Genomic DNA, 16,547 nt, shown 5'->3' on the forward strand with positions numbered 1-16,547 from the left:
TGGCCCCATCCCATGAATGAATAAATAAAAACCTGGGGCGGGATTCTCTGATCCTGAGGCTAAGTGTTGACGCCATCGTAAACGGCGTCGCTTTTCACGTCGACATCAAGAGGTCCCCAGGAGCAGCGATTCCGAGCTCCTCAGGAGGCCAGCACGGCACTGGAGTGACCCACGCCGCTCCAGCTGCCTATACCGGCGTCAAATGGGCGCCATGGGTCTGCGCATGCACGCATGCGACTGGGGCGAATGCACACATGCGAGGTGACTTCCTTCTCCATGCCGGCCCCTGCAGCCCTACACCCTGTTGCTTCGGGGCCAGCGCGGAGCAAAAGAGGCCCCCAGCCCGATAGGCCAGCCCACCCAATCGGTAGGCGCCAATCGTGGGCCAGGCCACAGCGGAGCCCCCCCCCCCCCCCGCACCAAGCCGCCCCCGGAAGGATGCGCGCCGAGGTCCCGCCGGTTAAGAGCACACGTGGACGGCGCGGGCGGGACTCGGATTTTTTATTCGGCCCATCCCGGGCGGAGAATCGCTGGGGGGGGGGGGGGGGGGGGGGTGTTGGGGCCATGCAGAGTTGGCGCCGGTTCTCCGCTCTCCTGATTCTCCCGCCTGGCGTGGGCTGAGAGAATCCCACCCCTGATGCTTTCCATCCGTCGAACAAGGCACAGATACATATTTGCGTCCACACATGCACTTGCCGTTGAAGGTCATGGTTGAATGGTTCAAACGCCCAGCTCCAAGCTCTCAGCCTCTGGCCATCAGAGAAGCCCCCATTTTAAATCTGGGCACATTTCGGGCAGTCAGAAATTTCCCCAGGGCGAATTGAGATTGAGGCCCACTTCATTTAACACTGAGGCAGGTCACTGCGTCCTGCCAGGTTTTGTTGGTGGGCTTGGCGATGCAATCTCAAGCCATACTGTGGCTCTGATCACGTCATTGGATGTCCTGTCTGCCTGGGATAGGTGGCCCACCTATGCCGGAAATGTCACTGGTTAAAATGTGTAGCTGCCAGCACATGGTAATGTTTATCTTCCGGGATGTTCCAATATCGTATTTAATACCTTCCTCTGATTCTTCAATACCTCAACCATTGTATTCAATAATGATAACTATGAGCGGAAGAGCATTGTCTTCTGTGCCCACCCCATTATACCACCAATGGGCCCGATTTTAACCCTGAAGGTAAGCGGGAACTGAATGAGTTAAAACCTCACCTAATGTACAAAGGCTTGATTGTTCAAGACCCACTTGCACAAAAATTGAGGCTGACATTTTGAGTACCATACTGAGAGAGTGCTGCACTGTCAGATGTGTCGACAAAGAAGAGCAGCCTGGTCCCCTCACCAATATTTTTCATCAATGAACATAGCAAAAGCAGGTGAACAGGTCACATTCCTGTTGTGGGAGCTTGATGTGCACAAATTGGCTGCTGCATTTCCTGCCTCACGGTAGCACGGTGGTTAGCATCAATGCTTCACAGCTCCAGGGTCCCAGGTTCGATTCCCGGCTGGGTCACTGTCTGTGTGGAGTCTGTACGTCCTCCCCGTGTGTGCGTGGGTTTCCTCCGGGTGCTCCGGTTTCCTCCCACAGTCCAAAGATGTGCGGGTTAGGTGGATTGGCCATGCTAAATTGCCCGTAGTGTAAGGTTAATGGGGGATTATTGGGTTACGGGTTACGTGGGTTTAAGTAGGGTGATCATTGCTCGGCACAACATCGAGGGCCGAAGGGCCTGTTCTGTGCTGTACTGTTCTATGTTCTATGTTCTAATGATTGTTGCGTCATTGGCTGCAAAGCCCTTTGGGCATCCTGTGGTTCCGAAAACCGCTGTTTGGAAGCAAGCCTTTTGTTCTCGGACCATGGGAGCATCCTGCCCCACCCTCGATTGCAGCTGGGAGGGATGGTTTAATGGGTATTTGCCTACAAGGAGGAGGGAAAGTTACTCTAGCAGATTCCTCTGTGGTTCCTAGTTTCTAATTAGAAGTGTGAATGCAAATACACACACACACACACACACAACTAGTTTGTCTTGTTAATTGGTCTTTTGAGATGCTTGTTGAAGGAGGTGAGTTTGTGCAGATACAGAGAAAGAATTGCATCTGCTAGGGGAATCCAGAAGGAAGAGAGACAATTCTTAAAAATTCTTTAAAAATAAAACCAGGTCATTCAGAAATAAAATCAAAAGGCACTCTTGTGTGCTCTCAGCAGTGAAAATCTAGGACACACTCTGCAAAAGACTGTATGTTGGATCAATTGAAAAATTTAAGACTGAAATTATAGCTTGTTTTTAAAAAATATATTTAGAGTGTCCAATTATTTTGTTCCCAATTAAGGGGCAATTTAGCAAGATATAAAAAGATATGGCCAATGTGTGGTGGAGGATTTGGGCCCAGAGGGCGACTGTCCGAAGGCTGTCACTCGCCCAGTGTCAGGAGCAGAGGGTGCACATGAGGCTCTCTGCAGTGGGGTGCAGGGCTCACTCATGCCTGACACTGACTCGTGCCTCACCCCCTCTGGAGGACTCCCGGAATCTGGCACGTTAGAATTGAAGGATCTTTTGTTTTTCCACCTCTGTAGAAGAATAGTTCAGGCAGTGCCCTATTGCCACCCCCCTTCCCCCATCCACTTACACCCTGACTCCCTCCCTCCCCACCACCCTCCTTTCCCCTCTCTCCCCACCTCCCTTACTCTCCCTTCTGTTGGTACAGAGGCCAGGGTTGGTAAAGAGGCCAGGGTATCTGGTCTCTCCAGTGCAATGTTTAGTGCTTGTACCGTCTGTTTTTTTTAGTACAACTGTGTAGTGAACTGTTTTAATAATCAGAGTATTCAGCCCCCCACTCCCCATATGTTGGTACTGAGGGGAGGGTACCCTGTTTCTCCAACACAAAATTAGTGTTTGTACCGATTGGCCTTTCTCTATTTTTTTTTACTGTTTTAATAAATAGATATGGCCAATCCACCTACCCTGCACATCTTTGGGATGTATGGGTGTGATCCATGCAGACACTGGGAGAATGTGCAAACTCCACATAGACAGTAACCCGGGGCTGGGATCGAACCTGGGTTCTTCGCGCTGTGAAGCAGCAGTGCTAACCACTGTGCCGCTGTGCCGCCCTGATAGCTCGTTGTTTGGTAAGAGTGTCAAGAAATGGGGAGAAAATGGAATTAAGGTAGAGTTCAGCCATGATCTAACTGATTGGTAGGACAGACTTGAGAAGGCTGAGTGACTTAGAATCCCTACAGTGCAGAAGGAGGCCATTTGGCCCATTGAGTCTGCACCAACCATCAGAAAGACCACCCCACCTCGGCCCACTCCCGGCAAACCCATAACCCCGCCTAACCTTTGGATACTAAGGGACAATTTAACATGGCCCATCCACCTAACCTGCACATGTGGGGGGAAACTGGAGCACCCAGAGGAAACCCACACAGACACTGGGAGAACGTGCAACCTCCACACAGGCAGTCCCCCAAGGTTGGAATTGAACCTAGGTCCCTGGTGCTGTGAGGCAGTGGTGCCGCCCTTATTCCAACGTTCCTTTTCACCCATGTAGGCATAATGACGAATGCATTCGGGAGGGCTCTTTGCTCCTCTTCAAATAGTGCTTTGGGATCTTTATCAGGACATTGGCAAAGATGTGGAAAGCACCTTGCGGCCACCTTTTGTCCACACTTGCTTGGAATTTATTACAGGAACAAAATTGGACGTGCTATACTTTTTTGTAGGTCAATTAAATGCTCTCATTGCGCAATATTAGATCTAAAATAGCTTTACCCCTATTTAATTCCACATTAAGTGTCTAGAAAATGTACATTTGATTTGTGAAGGTTTTGGCTTTGATGACTATTACAAGGGTTGGTCCATGAGATGTACCTGTAGATGGTGGTGGGGTGACCATGGCTCTTCATGGCTGCCATGTTGATTTGCAGCATACTATATTAGACATTCCCCGCATTCTGAATCATACACTGCAGACATGTCCATAAATGTCTCAGCTACATTGAATGTATGCAGATAACCAACTTCGATGTGGATTATATTTGCCTGGCCCCAGCTGCTTCAGTCAGGTCTAAACTCACTAACCAGCACAAGTTTTTAGAATAACATCCTTTCCAGGAACTTGTATGTATCACACAGCATTAATATTGGCCGATGGTTTGTTCATTGGCAGCTTTCCCCGATTTCAGGGTGGCAATTGCATGTTGTCATAACTTGGGACATTTGATCAGAGGTTTGAGTACTGGTACAGAAGCATGGCAGCCAGTTTCAGGCATTTTGACCAGGTTCTTCAAGAATACTGGGAAGATGTCGTCTAAACATGCAGATTTGCTACATTTGGCAAATGCCAGAGCCGTGACTGAGTTTGGTCCATTTCTCTGGTGAATGGCCTCAATACAATGTATGTCTGCAGTCAGAAAAGGAGCAAAGCAGTTTCTCTTAATACTTTCCTTGAATGCTGATCTGTGTGGGATCTTGGAATTCAGAAATAATAGGATGACAATGCAGTAATTGCTGGATATATTCTCGTGGTGACACAGCACACTGGGATTATAATAATTGGATGGAAATTGAAATCTTGAATTGTACAGAATAAAGATGTTAACCAGACTGAACATTGAATGTCTTATTGGCATCTATAGATGAGCACCCCTAATCTAGAACATGGGGTACAGTCTCAGAATATGGGTTCAATAATTTAGGACAAGGAGGAGGAGAAATTCCTTCACTCAAAAGGGCTGTGAATCTCGGGAATCCTCTTACCACAGCGGGTTGTGGATGATCCAATGTTGAGTACATTTGAGGATGAGATGGAAAAATTCTGTGAAAATCGAGGGATATGGGGAGCAAACGGGAGAGTGGAGTTGAAGCCAAGCCTCAGCCACATTGAATGGCAGAGCAGGCTCGGCGGGCAGTATGACCTACTCCTGCTCCTGTTTCTTAAGTTCTTACTTGAGGACTGTGCTGTGGAAACTCAAATATTGCGAGCGTTTGAGCCATGGGTCTGCGGTACAGAACACTGTTATCGGGACTTCCCAAAATGCCTTGAGGTGGTTTTAGATGGCAGTTTCACATTCCGCCAACATCTGACAAAAAACTGCAGCCTCACTGAGGACCAGGATCAACTTAATTCCCAAATTAGTTGGGAACAGCTGGGAAGCAGATGCTCACACCCTGTGGATGATATTTGTCCTTGGGTTTTCACAGATATGTATTGTTACAACTGGTCCCCGGATGAGATCCCTCAATTTGTTCAATTCTGCGTTCCCCAAAATTGTTATGCCCTTGTGTGAGGAGGGATGAACTGGCTTATCTCCTTTATTCAACCCCCGCGGTGGGTTGCAATAAGGTTGCATGTACATTCACACAGATTAGAAATGAGAATTGAGTTCAAAAAAGATATACGAATCAGTCCTTCACTTGTCTGTAAATAGAAGATGGTGGAATGTTTTAGTCGTTGAGGTTCGTGATTCCAGTAGTGCTGACTTCAGCAGTGGAATAGTTGGCCTCGAGATCTCAGCATCCTGCAGTTTTTAGCTAGAATGTTGTCCAGCTTCTTTTCAGCTGTAGCTTTGCTGACTTGGTTTGCTTCGTCAATCGGAGAGAGAAAGCGAGGCTTGTATTTCATCTGGCATCAGAGCCTCTCGAGGTCTGTGGCAAGACAGGTACGTTTGGAGAAATTCTGCAGAACTGCTTGTCAAACGTCTGATTGGACGAGAATGAACAGCAGAATGATGGGAAGAGAAAGCCTCAGAACGGAACTCCGAGCAGGCACCGGAGCATCGGTGGAAAGGGCTAGTAGGTGGAGGTGGGGCTAGAGGTCACTGGGGGTCCAATGCAGGCCTAAGAGCAGGGGACTGCCCAGTGGAGGCCACAGGCAACGGGATGTCCCAAAGTGCTTCACAGCTAATGAAGTACTTCACAGCTCCAGGGTCCCAGATTCGATTCCAGCTTGGGTCACTGTCTGTGCGGAATCTACACGTTTTCCCCGTGTCTGCGCGGGTTTCCTCCGGATGCTCCGGTTTTCTCTCAGCAGTCCTGAAAAACGTGCTTGCGAGGTGAATTGGACATTCTGAATTATTTCTCTGTGTACCCGAACAGGCGCCGGAATGTGGCGACTAGGGGATTTTCACAGTAACGTCATTGCAGTGTTAATGCAAGCCTACTTGTGACAATAATAAAAATTATTATTATTATTAGTCACTGTTGCCACATCGGAAATGTTGCAGCCAATTTACTCCACGCTCCCACAAACAGCAACAACATGATGATCAGAAATTCTGTTCTTATGATGTTCGTTAAGGGATAAATATTGATCAGGATACCAGCGATAACTTCCCAAATCTTCTTTGAAATATGTGATGTGTAAGCTTATGTCCACCTGATGGGGCAGGTTAGGGCCTTGTTTGAACGGGTAATCAAAAGATGGCACCTCCGCCCGTGCAACACTCCTTCGGTAAGACGCTGGTATGTCAGCCTTGACTTTTGTGTTCCAGTCCTCGAGCTGCCACCTGAACCCACCACCTTCTGATTCAAAGAGGTGAGAAATGTTTGACACATTTGGAAAGTGAAGTGCTGTGGGTGAATCTGAGAACCACTGGTTGCTAAGATCATTCTCTGGGGGAATAGCTGCCATTCGCTCTGTGTCACCTCTGGGAGAGTGTATGTCCAGTTTGAATATCAACATTTAATCCTGTTTCTCAGGATTTCATGTGAAAGACTATTAATGATGACATGTATTTAATGCATTAATGTTCTAATGAATACCAATGAGCTATGTCATTAGAAGGATTAACATCCCTTAAATACTGACTCTAAATAGGACATTACAGCATCAGACTATTCACCCCATCAAATCTGTACCAGAAGTTTAATAGTGGAATCCACTAGTAATTGCCGCTATCCCATCTATAGAATCACTACAGTGCAGAAGGAGGCCATTCATAGAATTCTAGAATCGCTACCGTGCAGAAGGAGGCCATTCAGCCCATTGAGTCTGCACCGACCATCCAAAAGAACACCCTACCTAGGTCCATTCACCCGCCCAGAACTCTCCAAACCCCACCTAACCTTTGGGCATAAGGGGCAATGTATCATGGCCAATCCACCTAACCTGCACATTTTTGGACAGTGGGAAGAAACCGGAGCACCCAGTCACAGGGAGAAAGTGCAAACTCTACAGTCACCCAAGGTTGGAATCGAACCTGGGTCCCTGGTGCGATGAGGCAGCAGTGCTAACAACTGCACCACCATGCTGCCAAATCCTTGCCCCGTTGCTCTTTGTATCTTGTCTCCCTTTCAAATGTTTGTTGATTATTCCTTTAAAATATGCTGCTTTAGCTAATCCTTGTAACAAACTATTTTATACAATTATATTCTGGTAGTTCATTCTCCTTCTTATGTCCATTTAATATTGAGGACCTCTCGCCACTGACTTTCTAACTAGGGGAACTCTTTGTCCAACTAGAGGAACTATTTCCAACTAGAGGAACTATTTTTGCCTATCACCAATCAAAAGTCTTTATCCTTTTATAAGCCTCTTATTAAATCTCCTCCTCTTTGTCTTGCATAAAAGTAAAATACCGCGGATGTGGGGAATCTGAAATAAAAGCAGAAAATGCTGGAAGAACTTAATAGGACTGGCAGCACCTGTGGAGAGAGAGCGACCGAGTTAATATTTCACCTTGAACGTGACTCTTTGGAAGTGAAGGGAGGTGGAAATGTGATGGCTTATATTGGGGGAAGGTCTGTGATAGGGTAAAGGACAGGGGAGTTCAAATGACAATGTCGTGGAACAAAAGGCAATGGTTGCAGTAAAGAAACAATGCATTGGCCGAGAGTATGTGTTAATAGCAGAATTAACTTTGCGTTCATTACTTTTGGCGATATATTTCCAAAACAGGATGGTGGGTGACTTGGAGGGGAACTTCCAGGTGGTGGTGTTCCCTTGTATCTGCTGCCCTTGTCCTTCCAGATGGGTTAGAAGGGTGCTGCCCAAGGAGCCTTGGTGAGCTCCTGCAGTTCATCTTGTACACGGCTGCCATCCACCCCTCCCTACCCGAGGCCTGGTCACTTGATCGGACACAGAATATTTGACAACGTGGGGCCCCTTTGGTAGGCTGCTGGTCAACCTGACAGTTTCCTGGGTGACCTTTCAAGGGTGTGAGAAAGCTTGTGTGGTTCCTGTTAAATCCCTGAGGCTGTCATGACCTCAAGGATAACAAATGTCAATTTGCTTATTAATTAGCTTAATTGTCATCTCGCTGCCCAGGGGCCAGGAATCCTACATCAACCCTTCCTGCCCTCCGGCATAATCTGGGGAGGTTCACCCATCACCAGGCGACTGATACGGGGCCTCCCTTATGTGTTGAGTGGACCTACATTAAATCCAGCTTGTAATGTGGGTGGGCTTAGGTGCCAGGTGAGAATATAAATGGATTAAATCGCTACCAGTCCAAAAATCACAGCGGCATCTTAAAAGTGCCTTTGAAGTAGCTTGGTTTATGACAGTTGTGTGCACCGGTGGTGTAGGGATTGAATGTTTATGAAAGTAATTGAAGCCAATGAATGTCAAGTTATCTCTTCTAATTGTAGCATTCCATTCCCTGTATCATTTGTGTGAATTTATGCTGTCCATTCTCTATAGGTTTTTTAAAATATTTTTTTATTCTCCTTTTTCACATTTTCTCCCAAATTTACACCTAACAATAAACAATAATCAGTAATGTCAATCCCCATATCAATAACAACGATTCCATCCTCCCACTAAACCCCAGACATTAACCTGCATGTGAACACAAACAAAGGACAATAACGAATCAGGAATCACCCATAGTCACCATTAACACATACAGTCCCTCTTCCCCCCCCCCCCCCCCCCCCGCCCCCAACACTCCTAGCACCCCCTTCTCCAATGTTCGATGTGATCCAATTCTCGAAAGTGCATAATGAATAATGCCCATGAATTGTAGAACCCCTCCATCCTTCCCCTCAGTTCAAATTTGACCTTTTCAAGCGTCAGTAATTCCAGCAGGTCCCCCCGCCACGCCAGGGCACAGGGTGGAGAGGTTGATCTCCACCCTAACAGGATCCGCCTTCGGGCGATCAACGAGGCGAAGGCTATAACATCTGCCCCCGCACCCGTTTCCAACCCCGGCTGGTCCAACACCTCGAATATGGCCTCCCGTGGACCCAGGTCCATTTTCACGTGCACCACTTTAGAGATTACCCTAAAAACCTCCTTCCAGTAATCCTCCAGCTTTCGACAGGACCATAACATGTGAATGTGATTTGCGGGCCCCCCCCACAATGTTCACACACATCTTCTACCCCCTCAAAGAATCGACTCATCCTCGCCCTCGTGAGGTGTGCTCTGTGTACCACCTTCAGCTGTATCAGCCCCAACCTCGCGCATGAGGTGGAGGCGTTCACCCTCCGGAGCACCTCACACCAGAACCCGTCCTCCATATTCTCTCCCAACTCTTCCTCCCACTGTGCCTTGATCCCTTCTAGCGGCACCTTCTCCTCCTCCAAAATAGCCCCGTAAACCGCTGATACTGCCCCCTTCTCCAGTTCCCTTGTCGTCTGCACCTCCTCCAGCAACGTGGAAGCCAGCTCGACTGGGAAGCTCTGTATCTCCTTTCTGGCAAAGTCTCGAACCTGTATCTAAATATTTCCCCCTGCTCCAGCCCATACTTCGCTCCCAGCTTCTTCGATCCCGCAAAACGACCCCAAGAAACAAATGTTTTAGTGTCCTAATTCCTTTCTCCTCCCTTCTCCGAAAATTTCCATCCCACTTCCCTGGCTTAAATCTATGGTTCCCCCGAATCGGCGTTTCCCTTGACCCTGCCCCCAACCCGAAATGTTGTTGAAACTGCCTCCAAATTCTCAATAAAGCTATTACTACCGGACTCCGAGTATCTCTCCGGGGCCGTCGGGATATTCTCTGTGGTTTTTGTTCTTTCTCTAATGGGGCATTCAGCTCTGTATACAATGCTCCGATTGTGGCCAAATTATTGTCTTGCACAAATGAATCATTATCGCTTTGTGAAATAATCTGTGGTCATATTTACCAAACCCAAATGATTGTTCTGTGGTATTTGATTTCTTTCATTCACACCTTAAGGACATTGAAATGAAATGAAATGAAAATCGCTTATTGTCACGAGTAGGCTTCAATGAAGTTACTGTGAAAAGCCCCTAGTCGCCACATTCCGGCGCCTGTTCGGGGAGGCTGGTACGGGAATTGAACCGTGCTGCTTGGCCTGCCTTGGTCTGCTTTAAAAGCCAGTGCCTTAGCCCAGTGTGCTAAACCAGCCTCTGCTCGAGCAGCCTCTGCTCAAACCACTGTCTGCTCGAATCTCTTGGACTCAGCTACCCCTCACTTTTCAGTACCTTTCCGTTGAAGCATCTGTGTATGTGCAAGAAACAAGTTCCATTTATCGAGCAGCTTTCACAATTTCACAAAGCAGTTTACAGCCAATAAAGTATTTGTGAAATGTAACTTGTAAAATAGAAAATGTGCCAATCAAACTGCATAAACCAAAGTTCTAAAAGCAGGAATGTGATTAATGCTCAATAAACTGTTGGTTGATAGGAACATTGGTAGAACTCTCTTGCTCTTCTTCAAAGAGTGCCATGGGATGTTTTATGAGAGCTCAAATGGGGCCTCACTTTATTTACCATCATATCTGAAGATGGTTCATTACTCTGCACTATCAGCCAAGATTGTGGTCAAGGCCTGAAGCAGGCCTCGAACACACAACCTGCTGACTCAAAGGGGAGGGCAAGCAATTACTCAACAGAATGTAAACATGAGAGAGCTGCAGCAGGAGAAATTGGAAGTGAGGGAAAGGGTGGCAATTAGGAATAAAGGGCTGGATTTTGTGGGCAGACAGAGGTCTTGCCCGTCGGTCAGACAACCGATGGGAGAATTAAAAAAAAAATTAATTTACGGGATGTGGGCGTTGCAGGTTCGGCCAGCATTTATTGCCCACCCCTGGTTGCCCTTCAGAAGCTGGTGGTGAGATGCCGCCTTGAACCGCTGCAGTCCTTGAGTAGTGCTGTTGGGGAGGGAGTTCCAGGATTTTGCCCAAGTGACGGTGAAGGAATGCCGATATATGTCAAAGTCAGGGTAGTGTGTGATTTGGAGGGGAACCTCCAGGTGGAGGGGATCCCAGGTACCTGCTGCTCTTGTTCTTCGAGATTGTAGTGGTCGTGGGTTTGGAAGATGCTGTCTAAGGAACCTTGGTGAGTTCCTGCAGTGCACCTTGTAGATGGTACACACGGTTGCCACTGTTCGGCAGTGGGGGAGGGTTTGAATGTTTGTGGGAGGAGGAGCAATCAAGGGGGCTGTTTTGTCCTGGATGGTGTCGAGCTTCTTGAGTGTTGTTGGAGCTGCACTCATCCAGGCAAGTGGAGAATATTCCATTACACTCCTGACTTGTAGATGGGGACAGGCTTTGTGGGGTCAGGAGGTGAGTTACTCACAGTTGAATTCCTAATTTTTGACCTGCCCTTTCGCCACAGTATTAATATGGCTAGTCCAGTTCTGTTTCGGATCAATGGTAAACCCCAAGATGTTGATTGTGGGGATTCAGTGATGGTAATGCATTTGAATGTTAAGAGACGATAGTTAGAGCTCCTCTTACAGGAGATGGTCATCTCCTGGCACTTGTGTGGCATGAATGTAAGTTGCCACTTCAACCCAAGCATGGATATTGGCCAGGTCTTGCTGCATATAGACATGGACTGCTTCAGTGTCTGAGGAGTCGCAAATGGTGCAGTCAAATGGCAAACACCCCCACTCTGACCTAATGATGGAAGTTCAGGCCTCCCCCACAATTGAAGTTCCCGGTGACGGAAACTTTACCTGCTGAGGGCCTGCTCAACGGGCAGATAATCATCGCCACCAGTGGGGGTAGTCAATGCTGCCAGGAATGCACCCACCAGAGTCCGCGCAACGCTGTGAGAGCCTAGATCAAATTTAAGAGAGAGGGCAGGGGTTTGAGTAATGTAATGGGGTTGTGGGTGCAAGGGATGTTGGAGGCGAGGGCAGGGGGTGGTTTTGAGTGACCCCTTCACTGCCCGAGGCCAGGTCAATTGATTGGGCACAGGGTACCCAACAAAAAATAACCCCTCTGGTAGGCTGCTAGTCACCCTGAATGGTTTCCTAGGTGGCCTTTCAAGGGTGCCGGAAAGCTTGTGTGTTTCCGGGTAAACCCTGCCCCCTCCCCGCCGACTTAACCTGGGAAATTCTCTCATCACCAGGTGACTGACACGGGGTGGTTAAGTGGGCTGCATTAAATCCAACTCATAACGTGGGTGATGTTACTCGGTGAGAATATAAATGAATTAAATTAGTCCAAAATCACAGCAGCATGATGAAAGTGCCTTTGAGGTAGTTTGGTTTATGACAGTTGTGTGCGGAGTCTGCGCGTTTATACTGTTTTATAGCTAACAACACAAGAAGTTATTTTGGTTCAAGGTACAAACGGCAATGGAGAGAAGGAGGGTCGGTGTGTGGGGCGGGAGAAGAGGGGGTGTCTGGACAGAGAGCAGGTCTAGGGGTGTCCAAGGCTGTTGTGTGAATCAACATTAATAAGCGATCACTTTGATAAAATCGGTACTACTTACAACTGCTGATTAAAAAAACATGATGACTGTTGGCTCGTGAGCCAATCTCTCGTGCTCATTAATACTCCTAACACGTGTCCATTGTCAAATGTGTATTGGAGGGTGTGACAGGGAAAGACTTCACCTGTAGAGGACTTTTCATGACATCTCCATATGCCTTACGGCCAATGAGGTACTTTTAGAAGCATAATCATTATTGTAATATGTGGAAGTCCTATCAACGGCACTCAGATGTGCTGTGTTGTTAAATCATGCTAAAATTATAAACTTTTTTGAAAGTAAATGACTAAATGATGATAGATATTTTTTCAGTAAATATACCTGTGAAGTATCTTCACTTGTATTACTTGTAAGGTTTTTTTTACTAAAATGAATGCATTAATGTTGCCATCACCTTTGTTAGTGTACAATTTTTTCTGGACCAAGCAAGATGCCTTTGTAGATGGTCCTTGGCATGACTGAAAGTGCCAGCTCTGCCTGATGTACCTAATAACTGGTGACATCAGTGTCTGTGGTAAGGATAGCATTGGGTGTGAACTTCAATCCAGACTAGATGCTTAACTCCCGGATGCTTACAAGGATCGTGCATCAAAAAGTTTGGGAACGATTCCGCCTTATTCCTAGGGCTGTGCGTATGCGGCATAAACCAAATTCCTCCGTTATTGTCCAAGTAATAAATGGGAAACTCATCGATAAACTTGATAATTAACAGTAACAAGAAAATATTTTATCCAAATTATTATGTATTTGCTAGTATAATTGAAAGGAAAACTAAAATACAGTTTGATATTTGTTGAAGCTGTATAAAGAGATTGTTGGTTAGACAGCTAGTTCATGCTGCAGGGCGATGGCGTGGCAGCGCGGGTTCAATTCCCGTACCGGCTGAGCTTATTCATGAAGGCCCCACCTTCTCAACCTTGCCCCTCGCCTGAGGTGTGCTGACCCTCGGGATAATCACCACCAGTCAGCTCTCCCCCTCTGGGGAAAGCAGCCTATGGCCAACTGGGACTATGGCGACATTGCTTACTTATAAAGAAATTCAGTCTAACTTTCTGTTTACAAAGGCTGTGGTAATAGTGAATCAGGAAAAGCAAATATAACCATTACAATGTAATTATTCTGCTGAGACAGCGAGACTGTGCAGTTCATGTGTGTAGAAGTGTGTGTGCATATGTGGGTGTGGATATTAAGGGCTGTTTAATCTACAAATACAGTTTTAGATGCCTGACATGTCACGGGATCAGTCACCAATGCAGGCAACAAATCCACAAAAGAGGTGACTTGTCCCTTCACGCTTTTAAAGTGGAACTTTGTCATCTCTTATTTGAATGAGTGTTATCATCTCTCCTGCTGAAACCGCTATCATTTATTCCCAGCTATAGCGTGCAAGTATCATGTCCTGGTGAAGTTCTGGCAGGTTTTTTTTTGTTTCTCAAACATGGTCAAATGATAAGAATCTCCACAATAGTGCTTTTACACTCGTTTCTTCCTTTTATTCCAGGTTTTTGGCCATGTTGAGGCTCTTGTTGAGTACGGGATGACAGTTACAATGCACTTGCTCATTGTCCCTCTTATCTGAAACCATTTCTCCGTCCAAATGTCCCTTAACCTCTCAAATCTTTCATCCTTTCTCATGGCTCTAACTATCAATAGAATAGAATCCCTATAGTACAGAAGGAGGCCATTTGATCCATCGAGTCAACACCGACCCTGCGAAAGACCACCCTAACTAACCCAATCCCCCATAACCCCACCTAATCTTATAGACACTTAAAAGACAATTTAGCTTGGCCATTCCACCTAACCTGCACATCTTTGGACTGTGGGAGGAAACCGGAACATCCGGAGGAAACCCACGCAGACATGGGAAGAATGTGCAAACTCCACACAGACAGTTGTCCGAAGTCGGAACCAAACCCGGGTCCCTGGTGCTGTGAGGCCATTGCTAACCACTGCGCCACCGTGTTGCCCCAAAGTAATGATAGTCCCAGATGACCATGGGCTGCTTTCCTCTTGAGCTGATGATGGCAATTTAATCTTGAGGATCGCCACACCTCAGACAAGGGGCTGGGTTGAGAAAGCTCTGCCTTCATGAATAACCTCAGCCGGGAATTGAACCAGGAATTGTTAGCTTTGCCTCTAAATTACAAACCAGCTGTCCAGCCAACTGAGCTAAACTAGCCCCCAGTTAGGGGCTGGACTTTACAGCTTTCAGCAGAGTGAGGGAGGTGGAAGGCGAGTAGTCCGCTCACTCCCGCCTCTGCTAGTTCAGCGAATCTAGCGTTGGATATCAATTAGTGGCTGCCTGATGGGAAGACGGCCAATTAACCGTGCAAAATGGGACCTCTGCGCCCAATTGGGAGTCTAAGCCGGGATGTCATGTGGCAGGGCGGTGATGCTATGAACAGGAAATCAATAACTGTTACAAATTTAAAGGCCTTCTCTCTGAATCTGACTTTATTTCGTATGGAAAGCTCAAAAAGGTCAATAAATGAATTTGACTAAGGAATAAATATTTGCCAGGACATTGAGGCGAACTTCCCTGAGCTTCTTCAAAATAGTATCACTGGAGCTTTTACATTTAACCAAGAGGATAGATGGGTCTTCAGTCATATTGTTAGTGTAGCATTTGCCCCAGTATTGCACTGGAGCGTCGATCTGAATCCTAGGCCCACGTCCCTGATGTGGGGCATGAACCAAATACTTCTGACCTGGAGGAGAATGTTGGTATCTTGAATAAAGGCTCACTTCACGACAATAGTCTTTGTTGTTGATCAAGGGAGGAATATCTCATGAATCCTAACGTTAGTGGTGCTAAACATTGGGAGCAAAGCAGGGGACCACACAATTCAGGCTGCTCCACAGTGAAAGTAGTGTTGTAAGACCATGAGACCAGAAGATACAGGGGCAGAATTGGGCCCTTTGGCCCATTGAGTCTGCTCTGTCATTTGATCTTGGCTATCTCATCCCCATTATCCTGCCTTCTCCCCATAATCCCTGATCTCCATTACTAAGTGTTTATTCTTTGATCTGCAGGTCTCATGGCTCACAAGTTGACAGTCCACGATTACCAGCTCCTGTTGAACGAAGGCTGGGTCAGGTGAGTGAATGATTGTTGGTGGCACTGATTATAAAACAAGCGCATTTACAGACTACCGATCTTGTAGAGAATCTGATGCACAGCAAGCTCAATTCACTTGAGTCTTGACGTCTTGAGAAATTCGTATGGATCTCAGCTTGCTTTAGACACCTTCAGTCCTCGTTCCTTCAAATAAGATCACATACTGCCTGGGTGCCTCAGTAGGAGATGGACTGCCCTGTGCAGCACTGACAAATAGAGACAATGGAAGACCCCTATTTAATATTCAGTCAACAATGGGTGAGCTGATATTAGTTGGGATGCTGCAGTTAACATCTGTGATCTTTGGGGAGGGTCCTGAAGACGGGCAGCTTCCACATTTGATTGTAAGCTGTGACACCTCATGATCCAATACTCTGCCAACATGTAGTCAGATTTTCTTTTTTTTTTAACTTAGCGTACCCAATTATTTTTTTTTCCAATTAAGGGGCAATTTAGCATGGCCAATCCACCTAACCTACACATCTTTGGGTTGTGAGGGTGAAATCAATGCAGACATGGGGAGAATGGGCAAACTCCACACGCACAGTGACCCAGGGCCGGGATTCGAAACCAGGTCCTCAGCGCTGCAGTCCCAGTGCTATCCACTGCGCCACATGCCGCCCTATAGTCAGATTTTCTGGTGATTGTGAATGGTTGGAGCAAGAATAGATCATGGCTCAATGGCCCATTTATCTTATTTGGTTCCACATCCCCTGATACCCTTCCCTAAAAAGTCTTTGGGGCGGCACATTGGCACAGAGGTTAGTATTGCTGCCTCACAGCGCCGAGGACCCGGG

The 16,547-nt window shown here is 46.9% G+C and overlaps 1 protein-coding gene across 3 annotated transcripts in view; it reads left to right on the top strand.

The window, feature by feature from the left end:
- Positions 1-16,547, top strand: part of LOC119953863 (arginyl-tRNA--protein transferase 1-like) — an 80,323-nt gene that overhangs the window by 14,373 nt on the left and 49,403 nt on the right. For all 3 annotated transcript variants that reach the window (XM_038778458.1, XM_038778459.1, XM_038778460.1), the window contains exon 2: positions 15,666-15,729. In XM_038778458.1, coding sequence (XP_038634386.1) covers positions 15,666-15,729 — 64 coding nt within the window. The remainder of the gene's footprint in view (positions 1-15,665; positions 15,730-16,547) is intronic.

The sequence above is a fragment of the Scyliorhinus canicula genome, chromosome 19 (assembly GCF_902713615.1).
Source record: "Scyliorhinus canicula chromosome 19, sScyCan1.1, whole genome shotgun sequence".
Classification (NCBI taxonomy): domain Eukaryota; kingdom Metazoa; phylum Chordata; class Chondrichthyes; order Carcharhiniformes; family Scyliorhinidae; genus Scyliorhinus; species Scyliorhinus canicula.